This window comes from Haliotis cracherodii, unplaced genomic scaffold (assembly GCF_022045235.1).
Source record: "Haliotis cracherodii isolate W230 unplaced genomic scaffold, xgHalCrac1.p SCAF_2, whole genome shotgun sequence".
Classification (NCBI taxonomy): Eukaryota; Metazoa; Mollusca; class Gastropoda; order Lepetellida; family Haliotidae; genus Haliotis; species Haliotis cracherodii.
Genome location: NW_027266275.1, coordinates 14,475,740 through 14,502,224, shown reverse-complemented (window position 1 = coordinate 14,502,224; position 26,485 = coordinate 14,475,740). Strand labels below are relative to the sequence as shown.

Below are 26,485 nucleotides of genomic sequence, written 5' to 3'. Positions count from 1 at the left end.
ATGTACAGGCAGTTTCATAAGTTACAGAAAAAAATAACATCAGTTTACGATGTAGTTATTCCACACGTAAACAGTTTGACATACAATAAACATATAGCCTTACATCTTACTTATATCTCCAGATATATGCCTGTCAATAGTGATTTTACAAATGTAGAATGTTGTCTGAGGCATTGCAACAACTCAGGTTAAAAACAGCATAGTGCTTTTTACAACATTTTAACGACACAGTTTTTAACTTTGAAGTATTTGACTAAACAAGGGGACCACGTTACGGGACTCATATTAATTTCAGTAACGGGCACCTGTTGAAGGAGTTATCTACCTTAGTTACACAGGGGGAGCTTTGACATCATGGCGGCATCTTCGGTATTTATGGTGATGGCCAGTGGCCAGATTGAAACAGCAGAGGTAAATATGTCTTGTGATTATATAAAAATATTCGGGAAAGGTACAATAAACATATAGCTTCAAATGACAGCAAGCACAGCGGAATTCGATGTAAAATTACGCTGATTGTGTGCCGTTGTTATGTGTAAACAAGCCACAGCTTGCTTTTGAAGTTTTGTGGAACTTATAAGCACTTCGATTCAGAAATTATTTGTGACAACGAGAGAAATATAAAATGTAGAACGTCGGATAGTTGTCGATGGTAATTAAATTAACAACAACAACTTGATTTTCGTAATCTACTTGGCCATTTTCATGTGATCAATAAAATGTGGTTGGACAGGACAGAGGCAGGTTTTGTTTACTGTTGATATTTGTTGACAAAGATGTTTCTCCATCATCATTCGCTGAGTGCTTTTAACCATTACGCATTGTGTTTTTTGACAGTTTCCCGAGTTTGATGACATCTACTGCAGATACTGTTACACACATGGCCCAGATTGGCTGATTACTACGGTACGTGTCCCAGTAACTTACATCACCATTACATACGACACAAAATGTATTAAATGTATCTAAGCATAGACTACAGTAAATATTTGGTATCTTGCTTTAATGCGTGTCCATGCTATTGCACTTTGTTAATATGTAGACCCAGAGACCATATACATATATTAGAAAAATTAAGGTACTATATGTTCCTGAATCTTGACTTTTTTCATGATCACCTTGTTTGAAGTCATCTACATGAACATGATCAAAGTGTGCTATTAAAAATATCATCAGTTTCTTTGTTCTTATGTCAAATAATAATATATTTTATATGTTCAAAAACTTCATTGAAATTCCTGCTATCTGATTGGCTGAATGGTTCAAATTCATTTGCATTCATCTCAATGAATGATAAAGAAATAAGCCATGCCCTCCAAGATGACTCCTTTCACCACAATGGGCATTCACAAGTTAAGGGATTCTCTCGTTTCTGCCTTCTTTCGTGCCCACATTCACAAATTATTGTATTGTTGAGTTAATGTAAATCCATAAGATTGCGATCTTAGGTTTTGAGTAAAATCGCCATCCACTTGCACAAAGCGATTTGAGGAAATACAGTAGTTTGGTATCGGATGTTTGGGGCGTTCTAGGCCGTAACCCTGACTGCTATTATGAAGACTTAAAAAGATTTAACGAAGGCATATCTTTTGCATACAAATGATATGTTTATGAAACTTAGAGAAATGTTCTATGGTGACCAGAATCTGAACAATTTAAGCTATTTCCTCATTGAAACAACCGACAATGAAAGTAAAACATAACATTATAAAAATTGTTTGAAAAAACTTTATTCATGACAACATGTTGTTTACAAACCTTTTTGTGATCGATATTCGTTGCCATCCCCATCAACCACCACTGTTAGGATTTGGCAGGAGGGGATTTCAAAGTCCATCAGAAAACACTCTCCTTCGAAAGTCCACGAAAACAAGGTCCCAACTGAAGCAACAGCTTATCAAACTTGATGAAATTCATTTCAGAGCACGCACAAATAAGAAAATCATACACAATCCACTATTTCTGGGCCACAAATGTCTAAGTTCTGTCACTATCTGGCTTTGGACCTGTGAAATCTTGAAATTGACAGGTCACACCATGCAGATTCCTTGTTTCAAAATATCCGGCTCGTCTGCAGCCTAAAAAGCGGCTGTTCAGTCATACTCAGTCACATTGGTAATCTCAGGATGGACCAGCAGGCTCGATCAATCCCAGATAATCTACATGTTAATGTTGAACCACATCATAGATTGGGGTTGTTATCTTGCTTCAATCTATAACTCGTTACGGAAAATGTAAAGACAAGATTGTCAGCCATTGACAGCTTGGAGGTGTGAGTAACCGTGATGTAGGTCAAGTTCTGCCACATCCAAGTTCGGGGTGGAGAGGCACAAGAGACCACAAGATAAGGTTATAATTTGTTATATAATCATGATAATAACTATGTTACTTGTTGTTTTAATAGTGCTCTTATCATCATGGTTTGATTGTTGGTAATGTATGTTTCAGGGCATGGAGGAGGGTATCACACAGATTACAAAGAAGAGTCGAGATGAGAAGCAGATATTTGTGTGGAATTTCCCCATTGACGTCACGTTCAAAAGCACCAACCCATATGGATGTATGTTGCATGTTTGACTCCTTGTTTGAAGCTCTAGACATTGGCCATTTTTATATCACAGGGATTACTGACGTAAATGTATACGCAGACGAATTTAGAATGGATGCATATATAATTTACATTGTGGGTCTTTGGAGATGGAAAAATGTATGGCTGTTCGTTGCAACTAATGAAAAATTGTAAATCGCATATAACCGTGGTTACATATAAGTACGATAAGTGACATTTCTTTTCTGGATCAGTGGTTGAATTTCTTAATCCTGCTTTGAAAAATCCCCTCTATAATACGACTTTGGAGTGATTTGACATCAGTAGATGGAATTCAGCCAGCCTTGGACCCGTTTCTTAATGCCTTTGGATCCCTAAGAATAATTACTGGGGGTCCCCTCCACTAGTTAGAGCCAGGTATGTTCCTACTATCAGAAATTTCTTTTTATTTGTACCTTTGGCTTATGAAGATTTTAAGGCTACTTCAACCAGTATCATTCACGAGAGTTATCTACCTTCAATTGCAAAAACCATCGCTTGCAATCTCATTAAAATCTGACCTTAGTTCTCGCTATCGCTAAACAAAGATCTGAGGACATCCAATTAGGGGTTACGTCAGAACGACCTTTCATCCGACCAATCAGAGCGGAGCTTACCAGATTATGAAAGTGACAGTCGGAATGTGATTTCTAATCATGCAACCTCGAAAATTTTAACATGGGTATTCCGAACTATAGTTACGGGTTTAACGACTGAATCTATACAATCTAGACCATATGTTAGACACTCCAGAATGTTCTTTTGTTCGGGTTTCAAATTTGTTATTGAGAATTTGTCAAAATATGTTTCAAAGCGTAGTCACCAATTTGAAATTACTGCCATGAAGCATGAGAAAACTGCCTTCTGATTGGTCATTCCATTGGTCAGTCAAAGTTCGCGCAAGGTCGGTCTGACGAGACCCGTAAATGGCGTAATGGGATGTCCTTAGATCTTTGTTTAGCGGCAGCGAGAACTAAGATCTGATTTTAATGAGATTGCATCGCTTGTGTCATGCTCAGTGAAAATGAAGGATGATTCAAAACTAGAGGCTTGTTCCATTACATATCTTTACGTATGAATCATTGCATACACTAGTGCTTCGAGCGGATTCCAGGTGGGAATTGGTCCCCAGCAAATTATGCTAGTGATAAGAGGCGAGTTAGTGGCTCTAATGGTCAGACTCAGTGACTTGGTTGATAGTGTATCATTGTGCCCTGATTGCGTGGATTGTTGCTCACCATATCAATCACTGGATTGTCCTTTCCAGACTTGATTATTTACAGGCTGCCGCAAAAAAGTTGTAATATTGTTTTGAGCAGCATTAAACAAGAATCACATATGGCAGCATACATACCCATAATGAATCTTTCACACATCAAATGATAATATGATGAATCATAATCATCATCAATGTTCACCATTGTTCACAGTAAAGTAATTTATCATGTTTAGTTCCTCAACCCCCCAATGGGCATTGCAGGTTACAAATGTTCCCCAGGAACCTATGTTTGTCATAATGCAACCAAATGAATCAGGTGGTCAGGCTCGGTGACTTAACTGATGGCATGTCATCGTACCATGATAGGATTGTTGTTCACAATATCAAGCACTGGATTGTCTGGTCCAGAATGAATAAAAAATAAGAAAACTTTCTTTTAGAGTCTTCACACATTTTGAATACTTTAAACAAACCCTTTTGCTTGTTTTGTCTCTCAGTCACAGGGATTTTTTGAAAGTATCTACACATTACATGTCAAATATTTTTGATAAAATGTCTAAAATGAAACATGGATATTCAGTCATTACAATTATTGGTTAAAAGTGATCCCTGGTTGCTGTTTAGAGATAACCTACAAGCTATAAGGAGTTACATATTATTAGAAATTGTCTTGAGTGAATAAATTCGGAGCCTCCAAGGCATAGGAAAGAGACAACATTATTTCACAAGAGACATATATCCTCCATTCTGAGATCTATGTAGGTTTATGAATATTAGCTTAAGTCTTTTTTTTCTAAAAAATGTAGGATAATGTGGGTTTCCTGATCAATGTGGAGACATCAGGTCAGTCAGTATATAGTTAGAAGAACATATCGAAGCTGTCTGTTTTGTCATGAACAATGGGTGACGTGTATAGTCATCTTCAATTATTTGTACATCGTGACGAAGCCCCGGGTTCGATTTCCGATATGGGTACAATGTCTGAAACCCATTTCTGGTGTCATCTGCTGTGATATTGCTGTAAAAATGCTAAAAACAGCATAAAACTATACTCACTCGCGCAGATATTTGTGTTATTTTGTATCGTACCTCCATGTCAGAACGATGAGATCTGATTGGTTCACATGATCATTATAAAATACTATGTGTCCCATCTGGGAGAGAAATAAATTTCTGAGCGGGAGAATAAATCCCTGTACCCCGTTTTGAAGCAAAAAAACCAAACTCTCACATGTTTTTTGTGTACATAAAGTAATACGTAGTGAGCTTGCAATGTTAGCGAACTTTTTCTATTGACAAACCACAATAAGATTGGACAAAAGTTACTTGCTAATGAGATAATTCCTATCCTTATTAAAATAATAAAACATCAATGAATTTATAGTCCATGAGAATTTGTGTAAATGCCACCAGTCCTTCTGCTATAGGTAATATAACTTGTTTGAGTACTGTAATTTTGCAATAGCCTAAAAGAAACAGTCCTTATGACAATGATTAAACATTGTTTAAGTATCGTTGTCTGTTTCGATTTGGTTTTAGAAAAAATCAACTTGATAGAAAATACACTCCCACTGAATTACCACCATAGGGATTATTTTCCAAGTCATCATTCCCTGTTATTGATCAGAGCTAACCTAGATTTTCATTGTACTTTAGAGACCCTGATAAGCTGCAAATCATGTAAATCACCATAACGCAATTAATATGGGGCTGCTTTCGTATAGATTTGCATGAATATATACTCAGTGTTACTTTTTGAGCTTGCATACACATATCTGTGTAAACTCCACTACAGCGAGTACAACAGGAACTACAAAGAGTTACCTCCCATAAGAACACAAGGACATGGCGACTGAGTGACTGTTAAATTCAATAACCATTCCTTCATTTAAAACTCTTGTTTTTCTGGTGGTTTTCATTGTTAATTGTTTTGAGATAACAATTAATAAATGTATGAAGAAAGAGGTTTTAGAGCTGTCTTGCTATTTGAGGTGGTGTATTAGGATACCTGTAGTATCATCAGTCCGTATTGTAATACAAATCATATCGCAAGATACCAAGCAACACTCACCTCTACATCATTTCACTCACTTGGGGCAGCACACGAACATCTGCTAATAAGAGGTTACCTGAAATAGCATGGACGTCATCATCCTGAGGCAAGGGAGGTAACTGACTGTAAAAATCCAGTTTCCAGCCTTGCTGAGCTAGGCTGCAATTTCTGGGCTCGATCGCAGTGCCACCAGTGGCTATTACAAGTTATGTCCCTGCTATTTCTCTCCTATGGACCAATCAGATTCCACCTCTTGTAACACTTGCATTTGCTTCAAATAAAATGTCGTCGCCCAGTGAGGAAGATGTGATCAATAACCAAGGTCTATATTGTAATAAAACGGGTCTTACTTTGTGAAGTGCCTTAATCACGTAAGTACCTTGATTAAAAAACATGAAGAAATTTGGAAAATATCGGTTGACGCTAAGTTTTCGGTACAACTGCTTTGCAAATCCTGCAAGTGATCAAAATTTGCATGGCAGTTTAAAACCGAATGTTTCCTTACAGATTTTAATTGGACTCGTTATCCCAACCAAAACACCATAATTGCAGCCTAGTTCGGCAAGCGTGAAACTGGACTTCTATAGTCAGTTAACACCCTCGGGAAGATGCATGGAAGTAGAATTATGTAAAACAAATTTACTCATTCATTTACACATCCAATAGCCTGGACCCATGAGAGTCTGAATACTGAATACCCAAACAAAACCCACTGTGAATGATAACGTGTAACAACTAAAATGCTCCATGTGGAGCTTTGTGACTTCTTTTCTTTGTATTATTCATGTTATGTGTTGCATTATTTTTTTGCATTTAAATCTAATGCTATTCCAGTTGAGCTGGCACATTGTATTATGTTTGAAGTGTTCAGTACTAGGTGTGGGACGATTGATCAGACTATTGATGTATCACAATTGTATCTGGTCCCATTGCGGTGCATCAATGTTAAAATATCAATAGTTTACATCGATAATTACTTTTGCATTAATTTTGATCCCAAATACCCATTTTTGAAGACACATGTTGGTATGAGTTCAGTAGATAATGATGGGCAAAAGCTTGACTTCTGAATTGAAATTTATTGGAATAATGACTCATACAAATTGCAGGACTGGTGATAGTGGTTTGCTCTGAAAGCACTTATAACTTGTTGTTGGTTGTTGGTTTGTTGTTTAACACCGCACTCAGCAATATTCCAGCTATAGGACGGCGGTCTGTAAATAACCGAGTCTGGACCAGACAATCCAGTGATTGATATCATGAGAATTGATCCACGCAATTGGGATCGATGACATGTATCAACCAAGTCAGCGAGCCTGACCACCCGATCCCATGAGTCGCCTTTTACGACAAGCATACTGTAAACAGCTTTATTTCTGCGCCGTTAAAATATTGCGAATGGCACACCAAAGACAATACTGCGACGAGATATTTTTGCGTTTTGCGAGTTGCCGTGTTGAGATGACCTCTCGATTACCAAACGAAAGTTGACTGGAAGGGATTGCGACCAATTATCAAATACGATAATTGACTAAACTCAGCATCAGCTCAGTGTCATGACTGTGAGTTTGAATGCAAACAAAATTGTGGACAAAATTGCAAAGGACACTGACGCAATCAAGCGAGGTTGGAAGAAGGCAGGATTACTGTGAGGTAACAGTGACACTGATTGGTCTGTTTACACTGTCATTTGTGATGTATTGTGTGACCATTCTGCATTCATTTGTGTTTTTAACTTATTGAGTAACTTGTGGTTCTGGTTGATGATTTCAACATTTGATGACGTGTTGCAATGAATAAAGTATGTATGTATTATTTATACTTATTTTTGCGTTTTTAATTTTTGCGATTGAGTCGCAATAATTAAACGGTCGCAAAAAATTCCCTGTTTACAGTAGTCTCCTCACTTATAACTAAAGGTAATCTGATGCAGTTGGATGTTCATTATGATATAGAAAGTTATATGTTGGTATGTTTCTTTAAAGAAAATGTAACATTTGTATTTTTTTATTCAATTTCAGGGCCACAATTTGTTATTCATGCATATGGTTTAGACGTGTTTGGTACGGATGTTGTACGAGGCTACGGAACCTGTCATGTTCCCATCACTCCTGGAAGGTAGGTTAGAATTGTAACTGTGAAACTCACATGGTCCATTCAAGTGGTAAATGGTGAGATTAAACACTATGATGAGTAATATGTTTGTTGTTGTGTGGTTTCTTTCATCTTGGAAGTTTCTGTACATATTAAGATGAAACAGGGATCTATTAACATAATTAGAATCAAACAGTATATTAGGCAAACATACATAAATCTTGGTTCTCACGTTAAGTTAAGAAAATGAGGCCCACAACCTGCATTTGTTTTTCAAGATGTCAACAGTCATTGTCTGAGAATCACCTGTCAATGTTTACTTTTGCATTACCAGTACCTCCATGACATTGTGTAATTATCTAAATCAATGGTCCATGGGAGCATGTTACATCTGTTACAGTATGTTACCTCCATGAGAGTTGTTGACCTCCATTACAGTATGTTACCTCCATGAGAATTGTTGACCTTCGTTACAGTATGTTACCTCCATGGGAGTTGTTGACCTCCATTACAGAATGTTACCTCCATGAGAGTTGTTGACCTCTGTTACAGTATGTTACCTCCATGAGAGTTGTTGACCTCTGTTACAGTATGTTACCTCCATGGGAGTTGTTGACCTCTGTTACAGTATGTTACCTCCATGAGAGTTGTTGACCTCTGTTACAGTATGTTACCTCCATGAGAGTTGTTGACCTCTGTTACAGTATGTTACCTCCATGGGAGTTGTTGACCTCTGTTACAGTATGTTACCTCCATGGGAGTTGTTGACCTCTGTTACAGTATGTTACCTCCATGAGAGTTGTTGACCTCTGTTACAGTATGTTACCTCCATGGGAGTTGTTGACCTCTGTTACAGTATGTTACCTCCATGGGAGTTGTTGACCTCTCTTACAGTATGTTACCTCAATGAGAGTTGTTGACCTCTGTTACAGTATGTTACCCCCATGAGAGTTGTTGACCTCCGTTACAGTATGTTACCTCCATGAGAGTTGTTGACCTCCGTTACAGTATGTTACCTCCATGAGAATTGTTGACCTCTGTTACAGTATGTTACCTCCATGAGAGTTGTTGACCTCAGTTACAGTATGTTACCTCCATGAGAGTTGTTGACCTCCGTTACAGTATGTTACCCCCATGAGAGTTGTTGACCTCCGTTACAGTATGTTACCCCCATGAGAGTTGTTGACCTCCGTTACAGTATGTTACCCCCATGAAAGTTGTTGACCTCCATGCAGTATGTTACCTCCATGAGAGTTGTTGACCTCCGTTACAGTATGTTACCTCCATGAGAGTTGTTGACCTCCGTTACAGTATGTTACCTCCATGAGAATTGTTGACCTCTGTTACAGTATGTTACCTCCATGAGAGTTGTTGACCTCAGTTACAGTATGTTACCTCCATGAGAGTTGTTGACCTCCGTTACAGTATGTTACCCCCATGAGAGTTGTTGACCTCCGTTACAGTATGTTACCTCCATGAGAGTTGTTGACCTCCATTACAGTATGTTGCTTCCATGAGAGTTGTTGACCTCTGTTAACTTACAGTATGTTACCTCCATGAGTGTATGTTGTCTCCATGAGTATTTATCTCCATGAAGGCATGTTGTCATCACCAGTGTATGTTATCTCAAAGAGTGTAAATCTCACACCAACACCACTCTTGATGCCGGTCATAATGCTCGTCCCGTCTGATCCTAAACCATTTATTTTGTTCATTTGCACACCCCATCACCTCTCTGATCTTTGCAGTTATTATTTCTGTTCCCCATAAACGGTATAGTTTCCCAGAAATATTTTCTCTGCTTTGCCACCATTTACCATACGAGCGAAAATTATCAGGTTTTCTTCAAAGGTAATGTTGACAGTTTCGTCAATAATCAAACCGATATATTTGCTATCTAAATTTGTTTTCTTCAAATGTTCTATGGTACAATCGTTAATTGGGCTTTCCATTTCTGCCATGCTGTCCCCATGGGTGTACACAACGAATAATGAATAATGAACGTATATGACCTCCATGAGTATATGTGACCTCCTTGAATGTATGTGACCTCCATGAGTGTATATGACCTCCATGAGTATATGTGACCTCCTTGAATGTATGTGACCTCCATGAGTGTATATGACCTCCATGAGTGTATGTGACCTACATGAGTGTATGACCTCCATGAGCCTATGTGACCTCCATGAGCGTATGACCTCCATGTGTGTATGTGACCTTCATAAGTGTATGTGACCTCCATGAGTGTATGTGACCTCTATGTTTGTTTGTTTGATCTTTAACACCTCACTCAGCAATATTCCAGCTCTATGGTGATGGTCTATATATAATCGAGTCTTGACCAGAAAATCCAGTGATTGACAATGTGAGCATCAGTCCATGCAATTGGCATACGATGTGAGTGTATGTGACCTCTGTGAGTGTATGTTGCCTCCATGAGTGCATGTGACCTCCATGAGATGCCAACCTCTTTTCATGAGGGGATTCCAGGTTAAGCACCAGTGCTTGCTGTATCAGTGGACTAAAATGATCAGGTCATCAACCTCAGTAAATTTCTTGATTATATCATCATACCCCGACAGCGTTGTTCACTTCAACAAACAAAAAACATCTGCCTTTGAATATGCTGATAGGAGAATACCGGCAGTAAAATATCTGTAAGTGTCAATAAGAGTGAAATATTTTTTTTCACAATCATAAGGTGAGGTGAGGTGAAATGGGGTTTAACGTTGCGTCCAAGATTGTTGCACTTATATAGCGACGTGCATGCACGTGTGTGTGTGTGTGTGGCTGCTTGTACTAGTCAGGACTGATGCCGATGTATAGTGCTAGCTCACTGAGATACCATGCCGCAGTTTAACATAAATACCCCACTCAGACACAGTATACTGACACCAAGCCGACCAGTCCTTGTTTTAGCCCCTTAAGGCCGAGCGCCAGACAGGGTAACAACAAGTACCGTCTTTTGGTATGACGCGGTCGGGATCGAACCCCAGACCTTCCGCTCTCCGGGCGGACGCTCTACCACTGACCACGGAGGCGGTCCACAATCATAAGAATTCTATATTAATATCAGTGTACACTGTACAATTCAGATCGTATCATGAGCATGTGTTTATGATTCACTGTCAAATAGTCATTGTCATAAATCATTTTGGACTGGTTGAGACATCAAACAAATGGCAACCTCAGCAGTATTTGCTTGTCTATTGCATGTGAATTATATTCTTCATTATGTAAAGATAATATTGCTGCTGGAAAAAAAAACATGGCCAAACTGACAATCCATCAGATATATCTGACTTTAATCTAATAGAGCCATTGATTTTATCTTGAATTTACATTTCTTTCAAAGATAATTTGTTTGTAATTGTGTTTGCTGTGTACTCTTAAACATTATATTGGAGAAATGTCATTTAGAGCGTTTCTGTGACACCATGATGTATATTGTTGGAAGTGAATGCTGATCACTGCTTGCAAAGTGGAATATGTGTCACCTCTACTCAGGAATTTGCAATAGGAACTCTTTCATCTCATTCAAATTGCCAATTCTCTATTCCGAGTTTGACAAAATATTCCTAACAAATGCCATTTTGCATAATCATTGGGATATATTGTGTACTCTTACTTCCTTGATAAAAACATTGCGCCCAATTTCAAAACTAACATACCTATCCGCCTTAGAAATTTGTTTGTCTTTTAGATGAGTACAGAGGATGCCTCAGAGTTTGTAGCTAGTCCTGCTTGAAGAAGACAAATATGTTTATGTTTGCATCATTCAGTTTTGTAGCATTGATAACTGATTTTGAATTATGGCCCTCAAATGCTACCAGTGAAAGAGGACTACCATCATTGGAATTTTGCTTGTACTCAAACAGTTTAATAGTCTTGGACTAGCATTATTTTCGAAGGCTGGCTTTGGTATTTAAAGTATTGAAAGTGCCATTGAAATATTCAGTTAGGTATTCCAAGGCCAATGCATCGAAAGGTGTCTGGAAGTAAACCTATAAAGACATATGTGTGCCTGAATGGTAAATGTGCTTTCTATGATGTTTTTAGTGCCAATTAAAGAATTGACAGTATTTAAAAATACAGATCCTTGCCAGGGTTAGAAACTAACAGTTTTTGTCCACTAGTCCTGACAATGATAACATATAGCAAAACCCTTAGAATTGGCCAATTTCTACTAGTCCATAGGATACCTTTACCATTGGGCATTTTGGTTAGGAATACAGGACTAGTGCCAATTTCTAACGCTGCTTGCATATTTTGAATTGCTGAATTGAAAACATTAAACACATCTTTAGACTTACTTGAATCAGTGTCACTTGTCACAATCCTAAACTAGAAACTAACAAAATAGGTGGTCCCTCTATTCAAATACTAGGGGTGCAAACCTCACGGATCCAATGACTGCCTTTGCAACTGAAACAATGAGATAGCATCTGCATGGATACCCTTGCCGTTTTGCTTCCATGTACAATATATATACACTCAATCCAGTGGTTTTAGACAGAAAGTATCTGAGAGTATTTTAGACAATAACTATACTCACTGCCAAAAGAAAAGTAAATACCATACATGCTGGTTAATATATGAAGACTTCTTCATATTCAAGAGATATAATATTGGTTCGATACACAAACGAACATATGAGGGCTGGCTGAAAAGTTCTAAGCCTAACTGTGAAAGACCCATACCAAGTCGATGGTTTTCATTTATTTCTCCACATAGTCCCCTTCCAGGTTTACACACTTTTGCCAGTGATGCTGCAAGGCCTGGATGCCGGTCAATAAGAAATTTTCTTCAGCCACCCTAAAAAAGTCATTCACGGCAGAAATGACGTCATCATTACTAGGAAAATGGTGACCAGCTAGTTCCTTTTTCATTTTGGGAAACAGGTGGAAGTCTGACGGGGACAAATCGGGTGAATAAGGGGGATGGTCAATGAGTTTGAAGCCACAATCATGGATCGCTGACATGGCAACCACCGATTTGTGCACAGGAGCATTGTCTTGGTGGAACAGGACTCCTTTAGTGAGCATTCCCCTGTCGCTTAGCTTTGATAGCTTCACACAACTGTCTCAGTAGGTCAGCATAATGTCTTCCATGATAGTCTGGCCTTTGTTCAAGATAGACAATCAGCAGAATACCCTTGAAATCCTAAAAGACTGAAGCCATCACCTTTCCAGCAGAAGGAACCGACTTGGCTTTTTTTGGGGCTGGTGATTCCGGGTGCTTCCATTGTTTAGACTGAATTTTGGTTTCTGGTTGAAAGTGATGAATCCAGGTCTCATCCATGGTTACAAATCGGGCCAAAAAATCATCGGGATCTGCTTCAAAACGGCATAAATTGTCACGGGACGTCAGGAATCTAACACATTTCTGATCCGCTGTCAAGAGCTTTGGCACCCACCTTGCAGAAACTTTTGTCATTCCCAACTCGTTGGTGATAATGTGCTCAACCCTCTCATGAGAGATGCCCACAACACTGGCAATATGTCGAGTGGTCAATCGTCGATCAGCCATCACCATGTCATGCACCGGGGTAATGTTTTCCGGAATGTTTGCTGTTGAAGGCCTTCCTGGATGCGGGTCATTGTCAAGGCTCTCTCTGCCACGCTTGAATTCCGCAGCCCACTTCTTTACAGTGGAAAAGGAAGGGGCATCATCCCCTTAAGTGGAGACCATGTCAGCATGTATCTTTGTTGGAGTTAGCCCTTTCAGTTGCAGGTACTTGATGACTGCCCTATAGCCAGTTTTGTCCATTTCTGGACCATTACAATACTGCCCAGTACCCAGCCCACCTCCTCACACCTCTTGAAGAGACAGCCACGTCCTTAGTGGCTGATTCATCTGAACTCTGCAAGAAGATCAACGATACCCTCCAACCAGGCACCTTAATCAGCTATGATGTTGACCTGTTCACCAATGTACCCCTGGATGATGACCTTTAATCACTGAAATCTGTAATCACCCACCTAGAAGAAAAAGTCCTGGAAACATCCCCAATACCCCCTCTGCTGGTTCCACAAAGGAGATGACACCTTTGTCATCCTACATCCTAACAATGACCCAGAACCCTACTGGACCACCTCAACTCCCAAAACCCACATATGCTGTTCACCATGGAAAAAGAATCAATCGCCTACTACCCTTCCTTGGTGTACTTGTACAGAAAGAGAGCAACAATTTCCAGACCCTGTTTTCCACAAACCAACCCACACTGATTAGTGTCTTCATTATGCCACCAACCATCCACCTCAAGTCAAGGAAGGAATCTGCAAAACCCTAGCAAGCGAGCTCACAATATCTGTTCCGCCAATCATCATCTTACCACTGAACTAAATCATCTCAAACACGTTTCACCCAGCACAACCACTCCCCTCGAACATCTAGTGCAACAGAAAATACAGAGCATCATTAAGAAAACCCGGAAATTTCGCCGTCAACAATCTGGACCATTGTGATAAGCCTCCCTTACTTTGGAACTGTTAGCCACAAAATCCAGAGACTCTTTAAGAAGCGGGCCAACATTGAAGTAGTCTCCAAGAGAAGTAACAGCATTCAGAACACCATTAAAGCCATAGGAAAACCACCATCCATCCAACAGACAAGAACCATCAGGAGCAGTGTACCACATTCCATGTAATTGTAGAAACATAGTCTTACATTGGCGAAACATTAAGTCCCCTCAAAACCTGATTTAAGGAACATCAAAGCTCAGTTTCCAAAATTGACTCATCAGCTCAATCAGACCATATCCAGGACAACCCCAGTCACAGCATCCAGTGAGACAACATCCAAGCCCTTACAACCAACCTTGAAGACTTCAAAATCAGAAACTCCAAGAAGTTATCAACATCAAAAGACTCCAACCATCAATCAACTGTGATCAAGGCTCTTTCGTACCCCTTGTACCATCAACTCATCAAAAACTCCAATCAGTCATAATCCTTTTAGGGGCGGTCGGGTAGCCTTGTGGTTAAAGCGTTCGCTCATCATGCTGAAGACCTGGGTTCGATTGTACATGGGTACAATGTGTGAAGCCTTTTTCTGGTGTCCCCCGCCGTGATATTGCTGGAGTATTGCTAAAAGCGGCGTAAAATCATACTCACTCATAATACTTTTGTTTATACTACTGGCTTCACCTGTTAATATGTTAATCTATATATCACCTGTCTCATGTACATAACAGGCTTTTCCACTCCATTGTAACTACATCCCAATATACTCAGCTGTATAACCACTAGTACTGTTATGATTCACTCGCGTATCGAATAGAATCGTATGGAATCGAATATCCATGAATATGCAAGTATGTGCGTTTACATACCCTGTACCTAAAAGTATCCATAAGAATATATTATATGCATAGGTCGCTATATGGCTGAAATAATGCCAATGCGACGTTAAATTTTAACTCACTCACTATTATATGCATAGATTTCTTCAAAGAAAACACTCTTATAATATTTAATTTAACAGCATTGTGGTCACTGGTCATTGTCGCATTTGGGCACATATTACTACCTGGATAAGTGCAGTATATAAATGTATAATATATTTATAATCAACAAACCATGTCAAATAATTTATGTTGTTAATGTTTCACTGAATATAACAAATAATACATCAACTGCTGACTTGTTATTGTATTCGTGAACTAATATTCGTATTTGTTACCCTATATTCGTGATACAAATCGTATTCACCTCATAGTGTATTCGTTGCAGCCCTAATAACCTCTGCCTCATACCTGTATATATTCTTGTCAACCATACTCTGTACATTGCTTGAAACGTCGCTCCTAATTGTATAAAGTTGTGCATCCACATACTTTATCCTTACTTACCAGTCAGAACGTTTGAAATAGTGGTGATGTATTCAATGGTTGTGTTGTAACTGTTTACACTTTGAAAATTAGTCAGGAGATAATCATGTGACATTTCATATGTGACCCTTCCAATAGTCATAAGTTCTTTCAAAATGTTTATGGATTCATTCTGTGAGCAATATGTCTCCTGTAACCTATTCAGGGTCCCGTTCCTCAAAGCGATCTTAGCGCTAAGGTGATCGTAAGTCCCATTTTTAACATAGGCTTACGATCATCGTAGCGCTAAGATCGCTTTGAGGAACAGGGCCCTGGTCTTAAGAATTGACTTAATAGATTTGGTGGCCACTTGGTTGAAAGACTTGGTTCGAAAGAGTATCATCGTACCCGGCTTTATCACTGCTCATAATATCAGTCCCTGGTTTGTCTGGTACAGATTTTATTACTTACACGCCGGCTTCATACGAATGGAATATGACTGAGTGCTGCGATAAACAACAAACAAAAGCATTCCGACTCGTGCCTCAAATCTGTGTTTCCCTCTTTCCCTAACATGCAAGGGTCCTCCTAGAAGCTTATCAGTATTATGATGTCTTATACAAGTTTTATGCCTTGGCTTCACATTCTTGAATAATGAATCTTAAAGCTGAGGATTTGTTTTATGATTGTGACTGAGTAGTCTGTATTCTGGATAATCTTTTATGGGTATAAATAATTCTACACTTCTTGTCTAGGATATGGCAGTCTCCGATGTCTCGCGTTTATCGGCAGTGCAGAGAGTCCCAACCAAATGGAATATTTAATTCAACATTCATCTTCCTTTAGACTTGTGCTATGTTTTGCTGCACATTGTGTAACAACGAGACTGACCTTCTTATGCCAACATGTAAATGCTCTTACAGTGACAAAAACTTCACGATAATCTGCATTCGAGAATGTGCCATCTTTTTCCTGAGAATGACAGGGACAGCGAAATGTAAAATAGTTCGGTGCTTCAGTTTTATTTTTGTGTCAGAAAGAATGCAAGTACCAGGAAATGTATTGCATGCACAGTGTCTTAGAATGCCATGTGTGGTATCCTTATCTGCCACTTCTTGACACAGTCATCCAAAAAACATGCATAAGCTTGATTAAGCCTTACTCATGATTGTGACTTTTTTTTAGAAAACCATGAATATATGTATGAAATAATGGGAATTTGACAGTCTTTGTGACAGGGATAGCTTTTTTATGATTCAAATTGATATGGTTACCTAGGATACCAGATTATTCCTGCTTTTTATCTGTGGCAATTTGAAATCAGTGAAGACAGAAAATGAACTGAAAAAGTCTGAATGTATCAATTCTTTATGAGAGGGCTTCACAAAATTCATCCTAGATTATGTCATGCATTTAGTTTTGGTGTAGTTGATATGTGATATGATATATGACGGAGGTAGAATTTGAATTGTGCCATGGAAGTGGTGTGTTTTTCCAGGAGCAAAAAATGTAATGCTTAAATAGACTCTGAATTTTAAGGTCTCTTGTGAAACGTTCATGAATATATCATGTGTATATTCTGCATGGAAATATCCCAGAAAATTGAAAATGGCCTTTGAAAAAGATCACAGCCCATTGTAAGTAAATTATGTAAAAATAAATATACTTTGAGAAAGATGTTAAAGATCTGTTAAAGAGTTTGAAGAAAACAATTTGTATTCAATGTATTTTCAGTCTGTATTCCCTCGGACATGACTGGTCTGTATCTTAAGTTGTGTATATATGACAAATTAAACAACACAATATGCAGTGTTACTCACATTGTCTTGATTGTTGAATTCTGGGGAGGCAGTCTTCAGAAGGCCTTGATTGCTTCAACTGAAGGTTGGATGAAGATGATGAACCCTGGTATTGTTTGCTAGTATGTCTATGCTGGGACATTTTAGTCCCAGTGAAATTAAAAAGTCAGATAATGCTGATCACCAACACAGTCGAACCCCTGTATCTCCAACCTAGAGGGGGCGGTCAGGTAGCCTAGTGGTTAAAGCGTTAGCTCGTCATGCCAAAGACCCGGGTTCGAATCCCGACATGGGTACAATGTGTGAAGCCCATTTCTGGTGTCCTCCGCCGTGATATTGCTGGAATATTGCTAAAAGCGGAGTAAAACCTCACTCACTCACTCACTCACTCCAACCTAGAGGGGACTGTGGTGTAACTTCATGATATTGTCATAGCCACTGATTTACGACATCCATTGTCTGAAGTAGATTTGATTGCAAAGGCTCATTACCCTGGAGCCATGACATCTATATGCCTTGAAACACTCAATTGCTGTTATTTATTAGATGCTAATCCTATTTGTTAATCCCCATTTTTGTGTGCATCGACCGTCTGCCATCCTGAACAGGATGTGCAAGTATGTCACTGATGATTTACTGTTTTCATTTATATTTATTACTTACTAAATGTCAGGTGACCTGGGCTATATAAGCCTTGGTCCAGAGAGAAAGAGAAAAGAAAAAAGAAAGGTCTTACCCTTAGCTTAGCTAGGGTTAGGCTGGGTGCTCCGGGGCACCTAGACAACAACCACTACCACTATGTGCTGACCAGGCAGATAGGGTCTTTTGTATGCATATATCAACATGTATAAAGTAGAACTGTATATACCACAAGCCATCGTCTCCAAGTTGTCACTTCCTACTGAGAACCATACGTCGGTCCCTTGCATATACGAGTATGCAAATTGTTCATTAATCAACGTCAGACCGACACGTGTTGTTAATATCCGGACATTCGAGATATCAAGGCATGAACGTCCATCAGATCAAGTAATAGTATTATGCATACATAGCAAAAGGATTACATACGCAAAAAATTAAGAACACAACAAGTGACAAATTGGAATGCATTTCACCAACAATAATTGTTAACAATTGTGACAAATTATGTTTTGTTAGTTTGCTATTTGTTTAACACCGCACTCAGCAATATTCCAGCTATATGACGGCGGTCTGTAAAATAATCGAGTCTGGACCAGACAATCCAGTGATTGACATCATGAGCATCGACCCATGCAATTGGGATCGATTGCATGTATTAACCAAGTCAGTGAGCCTGACCACCCGATCCCGTTAGTCGCCTTTTACGACAAGCATAGTCGCCTTTTACGGCAAGTATGGGTTGCTTTGATTTCTATTCAAATAAACATGCCTGAGCTATCAGGCATGTTTATTTGAATAGAAATCATAGCTGTATTGATACAAAAATCCTGCTTTTTTATTTTGCATTCCGGACAGTTGGATTTCTAGCTGCACTCCTTGATCGAAGAGAAATTTTGGTTGACTTATTAGTGATAATGTGCGAATGCCAAATGACACAAAATACTATTAGGGCAGTAAATAGATGAAGTTCATGAAATGTTTCTGGGAGATCGTGTTTCTTATATAATGTGAAGACGGAATATTGTCCGTTTTGCAGTAAAGACATACAAGCTCTGTCAAAGTTCAAATTACAGAATATTGTGGAATCTTTTGTACATATCTTGTTTCCTAACCATTTCGTTTTCAATACGGGCGAACATGTCTTTGAAATACATTTTTGAAGGCGACATGAGTCAAGGTCAAGTTGACTGCCTCAGCCACTAACCATTTTTTCACACAGTGGCGGAGACAGTAAAGATGATCTCTATAAACAAAGTTCAGTCGGAACAATCTGGTGTACAATTTGGTATAAACATCTCCAGGATATTATGTAATTTTGCACTCAACATCAGTTTTCAGAAGAATGTGATAAAGGTGTTACCTGTGTATAGACCCATGAAGATCCAGGGTAGAATAGGTCTTCAGCTTGCCGTAAAAGGCGGCTATGATTGGTTTATCAGGCTTGCATGTCGTCGTATCTCATCTGATGCTCATGATGTCAATCACTGGATTGTCAGGTCCAGACTCAATTACTTACAGACCGCTGTCATATAGCTGGAATATTGCTGAATGCGGCGTTAAAAAACAAACAAACAAAAAAAAACAAATAAATAAATCTGTATATTAGCGACTATTGGATTTTAAAAAGTAAAAGCGGAACAAAGCAACAATTTTGCAGCTAACAAGAAACAGATTTTATTGATCAAGACCAACCACTGCCTAATGGCTGATTGTGTCATTACCTAATGGCCATGAGTGTCATTATCTAATGGCTGATTGTGTCATTATCTGATGGTTGGGGATTGTGACCTTTTCTTGGGTGAAACTGCCTTCATGGTCTTGTGGATAGAGCTTCTGCCGACTGGGAGGTCAGGGGTTCTCTCCCGGTTGCATCATACCAAAAGACGTTATAAGATGGTGCTTGTTATCATGCCTGGCGCATGGCATTAAGGGGATAAAACAAGGACTGGTCGGCTCAGTCAGTATACTGTGTCTGAGTAGAGGATCCATGTTAAACATGTGCTACGTAAGTGCAATAATCTTGAACGTGACGTTAGACCCCATTTCCCCTCACCTTTTCTTGGGTGGAGATTAGTCTGCCACATTATGTTTTGGTTTATGGTAAAAGCTTCCTGCACACAGTAATATGACTCATGCACATTCTAAGTACCCTGGGAAGTCCTGTAAAACATTTCACTTTTCATAAAACAGCTTTGTTTATGTGAAGCGCATGTACATCTGAAGAAGATGTCTTCGGTGAAAACCATAGGGCCAAATAAATCATGTGTTATATTTTCGTCTTGGCCAACCACTTTACCTAACATGCCAAACGCCCCTTCTCACATCATTATATTCCTTTAACTTGTTAAAAAATATATTACCGTAATAAGCTCCCTGCTGTAATCATACATCAGCAACCCATGCTTGCCGTAAAAGGCGACTATGCTTGTCGTAAAAGGCGACTATGCTTGTCGTAAGTGGCGACTAACTGGATCAGGTGGTCAGGCTCACTGACTTGGTTGATGCATGTCATTGTATCCCAATTGATGTTCATGATGTCAATCACTGGGTTGTCTGGTCCAGACACGATTATTTACAGACTGCCGTCATATAGCTGGAATATTGCTGAGTGCGCCCCGATTATGTTTCTAGGTTTGTCAGCACCATACCCATGCTAGTGGGTTTCACCGAAGTGGTAAACGTCCCTTCGGGCTTTCCTCCCGCATTAAGCTGCCACGCTGTGATATAACTGGAATACTGTTAAAAGTGGCGTTAAACCCAACTCACTCACTCTGACTAAGCTATCTGACACTTTGAAGCAGCGTGAGTCCTTATGAATACCTATCATAGGGAGTCCTAAGCATCCCACAGTAGAGCCAACAAATGAGGAATGGGCAGGGTTAGAAACTAACAGTTTTTGGCCACTAGTCCTTATAATGATAAAATATCGCAAAACCCTTAAAATGGGCCAATTCTACTGGTCCTTAGGATACCTTTACTATTGGGCAGTTTGGTAAAGACTTCAGGACTAGTGCCAATTTCTGATGCTGAATGTGTGTTTATCACTGAGTAACTTGGCTGATTGGGCCATGATGCCTTTAAGGTGTGAATCATTACTTGTGTGTAATACAACCACTGGTCCAGATTATAACTGGAATATTGCTTAAAATAACTTTCACTCTGTAAACAAAAGCAACAAAACCCATACGATTAGCATTTTACCATAATGACTGTATCATTAGCATGTGTTTATGAAATGCTTTTAAATAATTATAACAGCATGTGTTCATGAAAAGTGGAGTGAAGATTGATTGACTTTGAGAAAAACATGGTTTTAGACAGCTATCATGATAAAGAGAGCAAAACATAATATTTGGATTACTTCTTGACTAATAAGTCTTATTCAATTGTTTTGAGAGTTTGTTTGTATGTTTGCTCGCTTGTTTCTTGTTTCTTGTTTAACGCTGCACTCAGCAATATTCCAGCTATTTGACGGCTGTCTGTAAATAATTGAGTCTGGACTAGACAGTCCAGTGATTGATATTATGTACATCGATCCACGCAGTTGGGATACGATGAAATGCATCAACCAAGTCAGCGAGCCTGACCACCTGATCCCGTTAGTCGTGTCTTACGACAAGCATAGTCGCCTTTTACGGCAAGCATGGGTTGCTGAAGGCATATTGTCTACCCGGATCTTCACGGGTCCTTTTTTCATGTGATGTTTCTGTTGTGGATCCTATATAATATATATCGAAGGAACAAAATAAACAGATGAATATGAAAACAATTGTTTTACCGGCTTCAGTATCATACACTTATTATGCTTATGACTGTTCAGATGACAGTGAGCTATTTATACTCAACAACAAAAGTTCTGTGACACCAATATTTCAGTGTATTTTTCAAACAAGTAAAGTTTGGTTTTCTATATTGTAGTACATGTATGGAATTAAGTCACAATGCATGCATTCCATGCAAAAGTTGACTTTTATGCAAGCCCCATGCATTTCTCTACCCAAGAATGGGTATAAAAACATGCGTTAACCGGATTCCATATGTATTGTTTAGCATCGTGCTGACAACAACCACTCAGAAAAACAACAAAATTATGCAGTTATTCAACATTACGAAATGCCACGCCTGTCAGAAAATGAGTGTCTGCGAGCCATTGGTATGCTTGAAGCAGGATCGTGTCAACGTGATGTTGCAAGACAATTTAACATCCACAGAAACACCATTTGGTGTTTATGGCAACGTTGGCAACAGACAAATGTAGTCAGAGACCATCCTCGGAGTGGCAGGCCACACGTAACCAATAATCAACAAGACAGCTGGATTCGAACAAGACACCTACAAAATCGATTCCAGCCAGCAACAGTGACTGCAAGAAGTATCCCTGGCCTTCGACGAATATATTCACAAACGTCGTCGCCTCAGATGTGCAGGGATAGTCACCAGAACACCCGCCAGAAGTCCCATTTTGACAGGAAACCACCGTCAAGCACGTCTACAGTGGTGCAGACAGTGTCTACGCTTGACGGCCATGCAGTGGGGACAAGTTCTATTCACTGACGAGTCTCGTTTTCACCTCAGCCACAGCAATGGACGGATTCGAGTGTACCGACGTCAAGGTTACATCAATCATTGTGTCATGGAAGAAGATCGGTTTGGGGGTGGCAGTGTTATGGTATGGGGTTGGATTACAGCAAGATAGAGGACCCATTTGATAGTGGTAGAGGGAAATTTCAATGAACAGCGCTACCGCGACGAGATCATTGGTCCTGTTGATCTACCGTTTTTGCATCGTCGTGGCCCAGGCATTACCTTTCAACATGACAATGCCCGGCCTCATATTGCTCGACTTGTTCAGGATTCTCTTCAACGAAACAATGTGAATGTCATCCCCTGGCAAGCTTGCTCCCCTGATCTCTCACCAGTCGAGCACATGTTGGATGAGATAGATCGGCGCCTTTCACGTCAACCACGTGTTCCACAGACACTCCAGGAACTTCGAAACATGCTCCAGCAGATATGGACAGATATCCAACAGGACTTTGTGCGACGGCTGGTTCATTCCATGAGACGAAGATGTGTTGCTTGCATCACAACTAGAGTCGGACAAACACGCTATTTCTTCTTTGAGTGGCATTTAGAAGTTGGTGTGATGAAGTAAGACGAGTTCTATGGACATGTAATAAAGAAGTTCTTCATCCATAGAACTTGTCTTACTTTAAACATGCTATTGATTTGTAAATTGACAATTTGGCATGTTCATGTTTTTTTTATGAAATCACACATTTTCTGAAGTCAGTATGGCAAATTAACCATTTGAACACTTACAGGAGTCTTTTTATCTGTAGCAAACCAAAATTGTTTCAGATTTGATAAAAAACAACTTTGCATTAAATCTTATTCAATGTCACAGGAACTTTTGTTGTTCAGTATGCATGATATAGATGCAGATATGTTGCTTGAATTTTATAGATGTTTCGATTTCTTCAAGCAGATTTCAGCAACCCATGCTTGCCGTAACAGGCAATTATGCTTGTAAAAGGCGGCGAACGAAATCGGGTAGTCAGGTTTGCTGACTTGGTTGATGCATGTCATCGTATCCCAATTGCGTGGAGGGGTGGTCGGGTAGCCTAGTGGTTAAAACGTTCGCTCGTCACACCAGACCCGGGTTCGATTCCCAACATGGGTACAATGTGTGAAGCCCATTTCTGGTGTCCCCCGCCATGATATTGCTGGAATATTGCTAAAAGCGGCGTAAAACCATACTCACTCACTCACTCCCATTTGCGTGGATCAATGCTTATGATGTCAATCACTGCATTGTCTGGAATATTGCTGAGTGTGGCTTTAAACAACAAACAAACATATCAAGCAGCTTACAACAAACAAACACACCACAATGAAGTGATTGGACATTACTTTGACAAGAAGAAGTTAATCAGTTAGGAGTAATATGGAAAGCAGACATGGTGTAAATAATATTTCCCCTGCCGGCATGCATTCAGTGTCAGAAACAAACCCATCAGTTGTAGTTTACAATGAAATTACCATAAACGTTGGATTTTAAAACACAATTGAGGTTGTGTGTGATCTTTGGGAGTCCTGTTCCAAAGCCATCATAAGAAGGTTCCTATACAACCTAACGTTTATTGCACCAAGAAATGACACTAACATGACCATTCAATTTGCTAATTGTCAGTCCATTTTTGTAAGCTTTGATGTCTCATGACAGGAAGCAGTATCTTAGTGTTCATTTTTTTGTAACATAGCTTGAAAGGCAGTGTTGAAATCTTTGTGTATTGAGTTCACAAAGGTTTTCGGTTCAGGCTCTCCGTGTTCACATGTTGAGGTTGTGTATGTTGGGCTGCTATTTAACCAGATGAACAGTATCAATTTTCTCCTGATTATGCATCCCAGTGCATATCATGGTGCGTGAAATACACATTTGACAGTATTTCCCTCTTCTTTGAAATCCGTGAAGAATGGGTAGAGAATAGGTCTTCAGCAACCCATGCTTGCCGTAAAAGGCGTATATGCTTGTCGTAAAAGGCGACTAACGGGATGGGGTGGTCAGGCTCACTCACTTGGTTGATAGTGCAATCAGAGAACGTTTTATTGTTGCTGAAAATGTGGTCACTACTATGGCCACAGTCATAACCTGTAGAATTTGGTGGTCAGGCTCGCTGACTTGGTTGAAGCATGTCATCTATTCCAATTGCTTCGATCGATGCTCATGATATCAATCACTGGCTTGTCTGGTCCAGAATCGATTATTTACAGAAAGGCGTCAAATAGCTGGAATATTGCTGAGTGTGGCATAAACAAACCAACCAACCTTTGCTTTGACAAGGAATCATTAATTTGCAGAAGTAGGTATCAGATGTAATTGCGTTGGTGCTGTCTGTAAATATTTGTTTGTAGGAAGTGACTTGGTTTGATTATGTATCATTAGGTCTCAAGCACCGGCTTGTAGTAGCAGGTGACTGAGATGTGGATTGGATGGGTACAATGCTGTTGTGTATGACCAGGTACCCAACAGTTATCTATAGTGTAGCAGGAGACTGGGATGATGTGGATTGGATGGGTACAATGCTTTTGTGTATGACCAGGTACCCAACAGTTATCTATAGTATAGAAGGTGACTGGGATGTGGATTGGATGGATATAATGTCATTGTGTATTACCAGGTACCCAACAGTTATCTATAGTATAGAAGGTGACTGGGATGTGGATTGGATGGATATAATGCCATTGTGTATGACCAGGTACCCAACAGTTATCTATAGTATAGAAGGTGACTGGGATGTGGATTGGATGGATATGATGCCATTGTGTATTACCAGGTACCCAACAGTTATCTATAGTCATGATAGTATAGAAGGTGACTGGGATGTGGATTGGGTGGATATAATGCCATTGTGTATGACCAGGTACCCAACCGTTATCTACTGTACAGAAGGTGACTGGGATGTGGATTGGATGGGTACAATGCTGTTGTGTATGACCAGGTACCCAACAGTTATCTATAGTATAGAAGGTGACTGGGATGTGGATTGGATGGATATAATGCCATTGTGTATGACCAGGTACCAAGCAGTTAGCTATAGTGTAGCAGGTGATTGGGATGTGGATTGGATGGCTACAATGCTGTTGTGTAGATACCCAACAGGACTCCAGTATCAGTGTGCTGTGTCTAAGACTACCCAACATCAAAATTGAATTGAGATGTGTTGAATACGTCTTCAATTACATGTTGGCTGGACATTTGATATTATTAGAACAATATATGTTCAACATTGCAACAATGATGTGTTTATTTCATACTACAATAGGGATATTTTTTTATCTTCCCATGATACACAAAACCCGATTCTCATGTGTCAAGTGTTGAGTAATATATTTAATGCCCATGATATTGGTAATAGTTGGAGAATTATGATATTTTCTGTGTTTAGTCTTTAAGGCAGAAAATTGGTTATCTAGCAATGATGTTTGAATGAATTTTGCAGATGTGTGTGTTTTAATTTAATTTATTGGATCAACACATGTGTTATGGTAATTTTAAACAAAAATAAGATCTTTTCTTGTGGGGAGTTTGTGACGATAGGTCAGTTGCTGATAATAAGTAATATATTTTATCTTCTTAGGCAAGATCACTTTTCAAAGGTAACAAAAAATATACTGTATTTCATGTACAGTGTGCCTTTTTTGAATGTCAACATATCTTGTTGTGTGTCAGATGTGATGTGAAGATTTCTTTTTAGGAAATCTTTTCAACTCTGAC

At 39.3% G+C, this 26,485-nt stretch overlaps 1 protein-coding gene across 1 annotated transcript in view; it reads left to right on the top strand.

Annotated features, from left to right (window-relative positions):
- Nucleotides 1-345: 345 nt before the first annotated feature.
- Nucleotides 346-26,485, top strand: part of LOC139468721 (B9 domain-containing protein 1-like) — a 39,318-nt gene continuing 13,178 nt past the window's right edge. The window contains exons 1-4 of the mRNA XM_071250847.1: nt 346-411; nt 838-906; nt 2,449-2,560; nt 7,881-7,977. Of these exons, the coding sequence (XP_071106948.1) occupies nt 355-411; nt 838-906; nt 2,449-2,560; nt 7,881-7,977 (335 nt within the window). The 5' untranslated portion in view covers nt 346-354. The remainder of the gene's footprint in view (nt 412-837; nt 907-2,448; nt 2,561-7,880; nt 7,978-26,485) is intronic.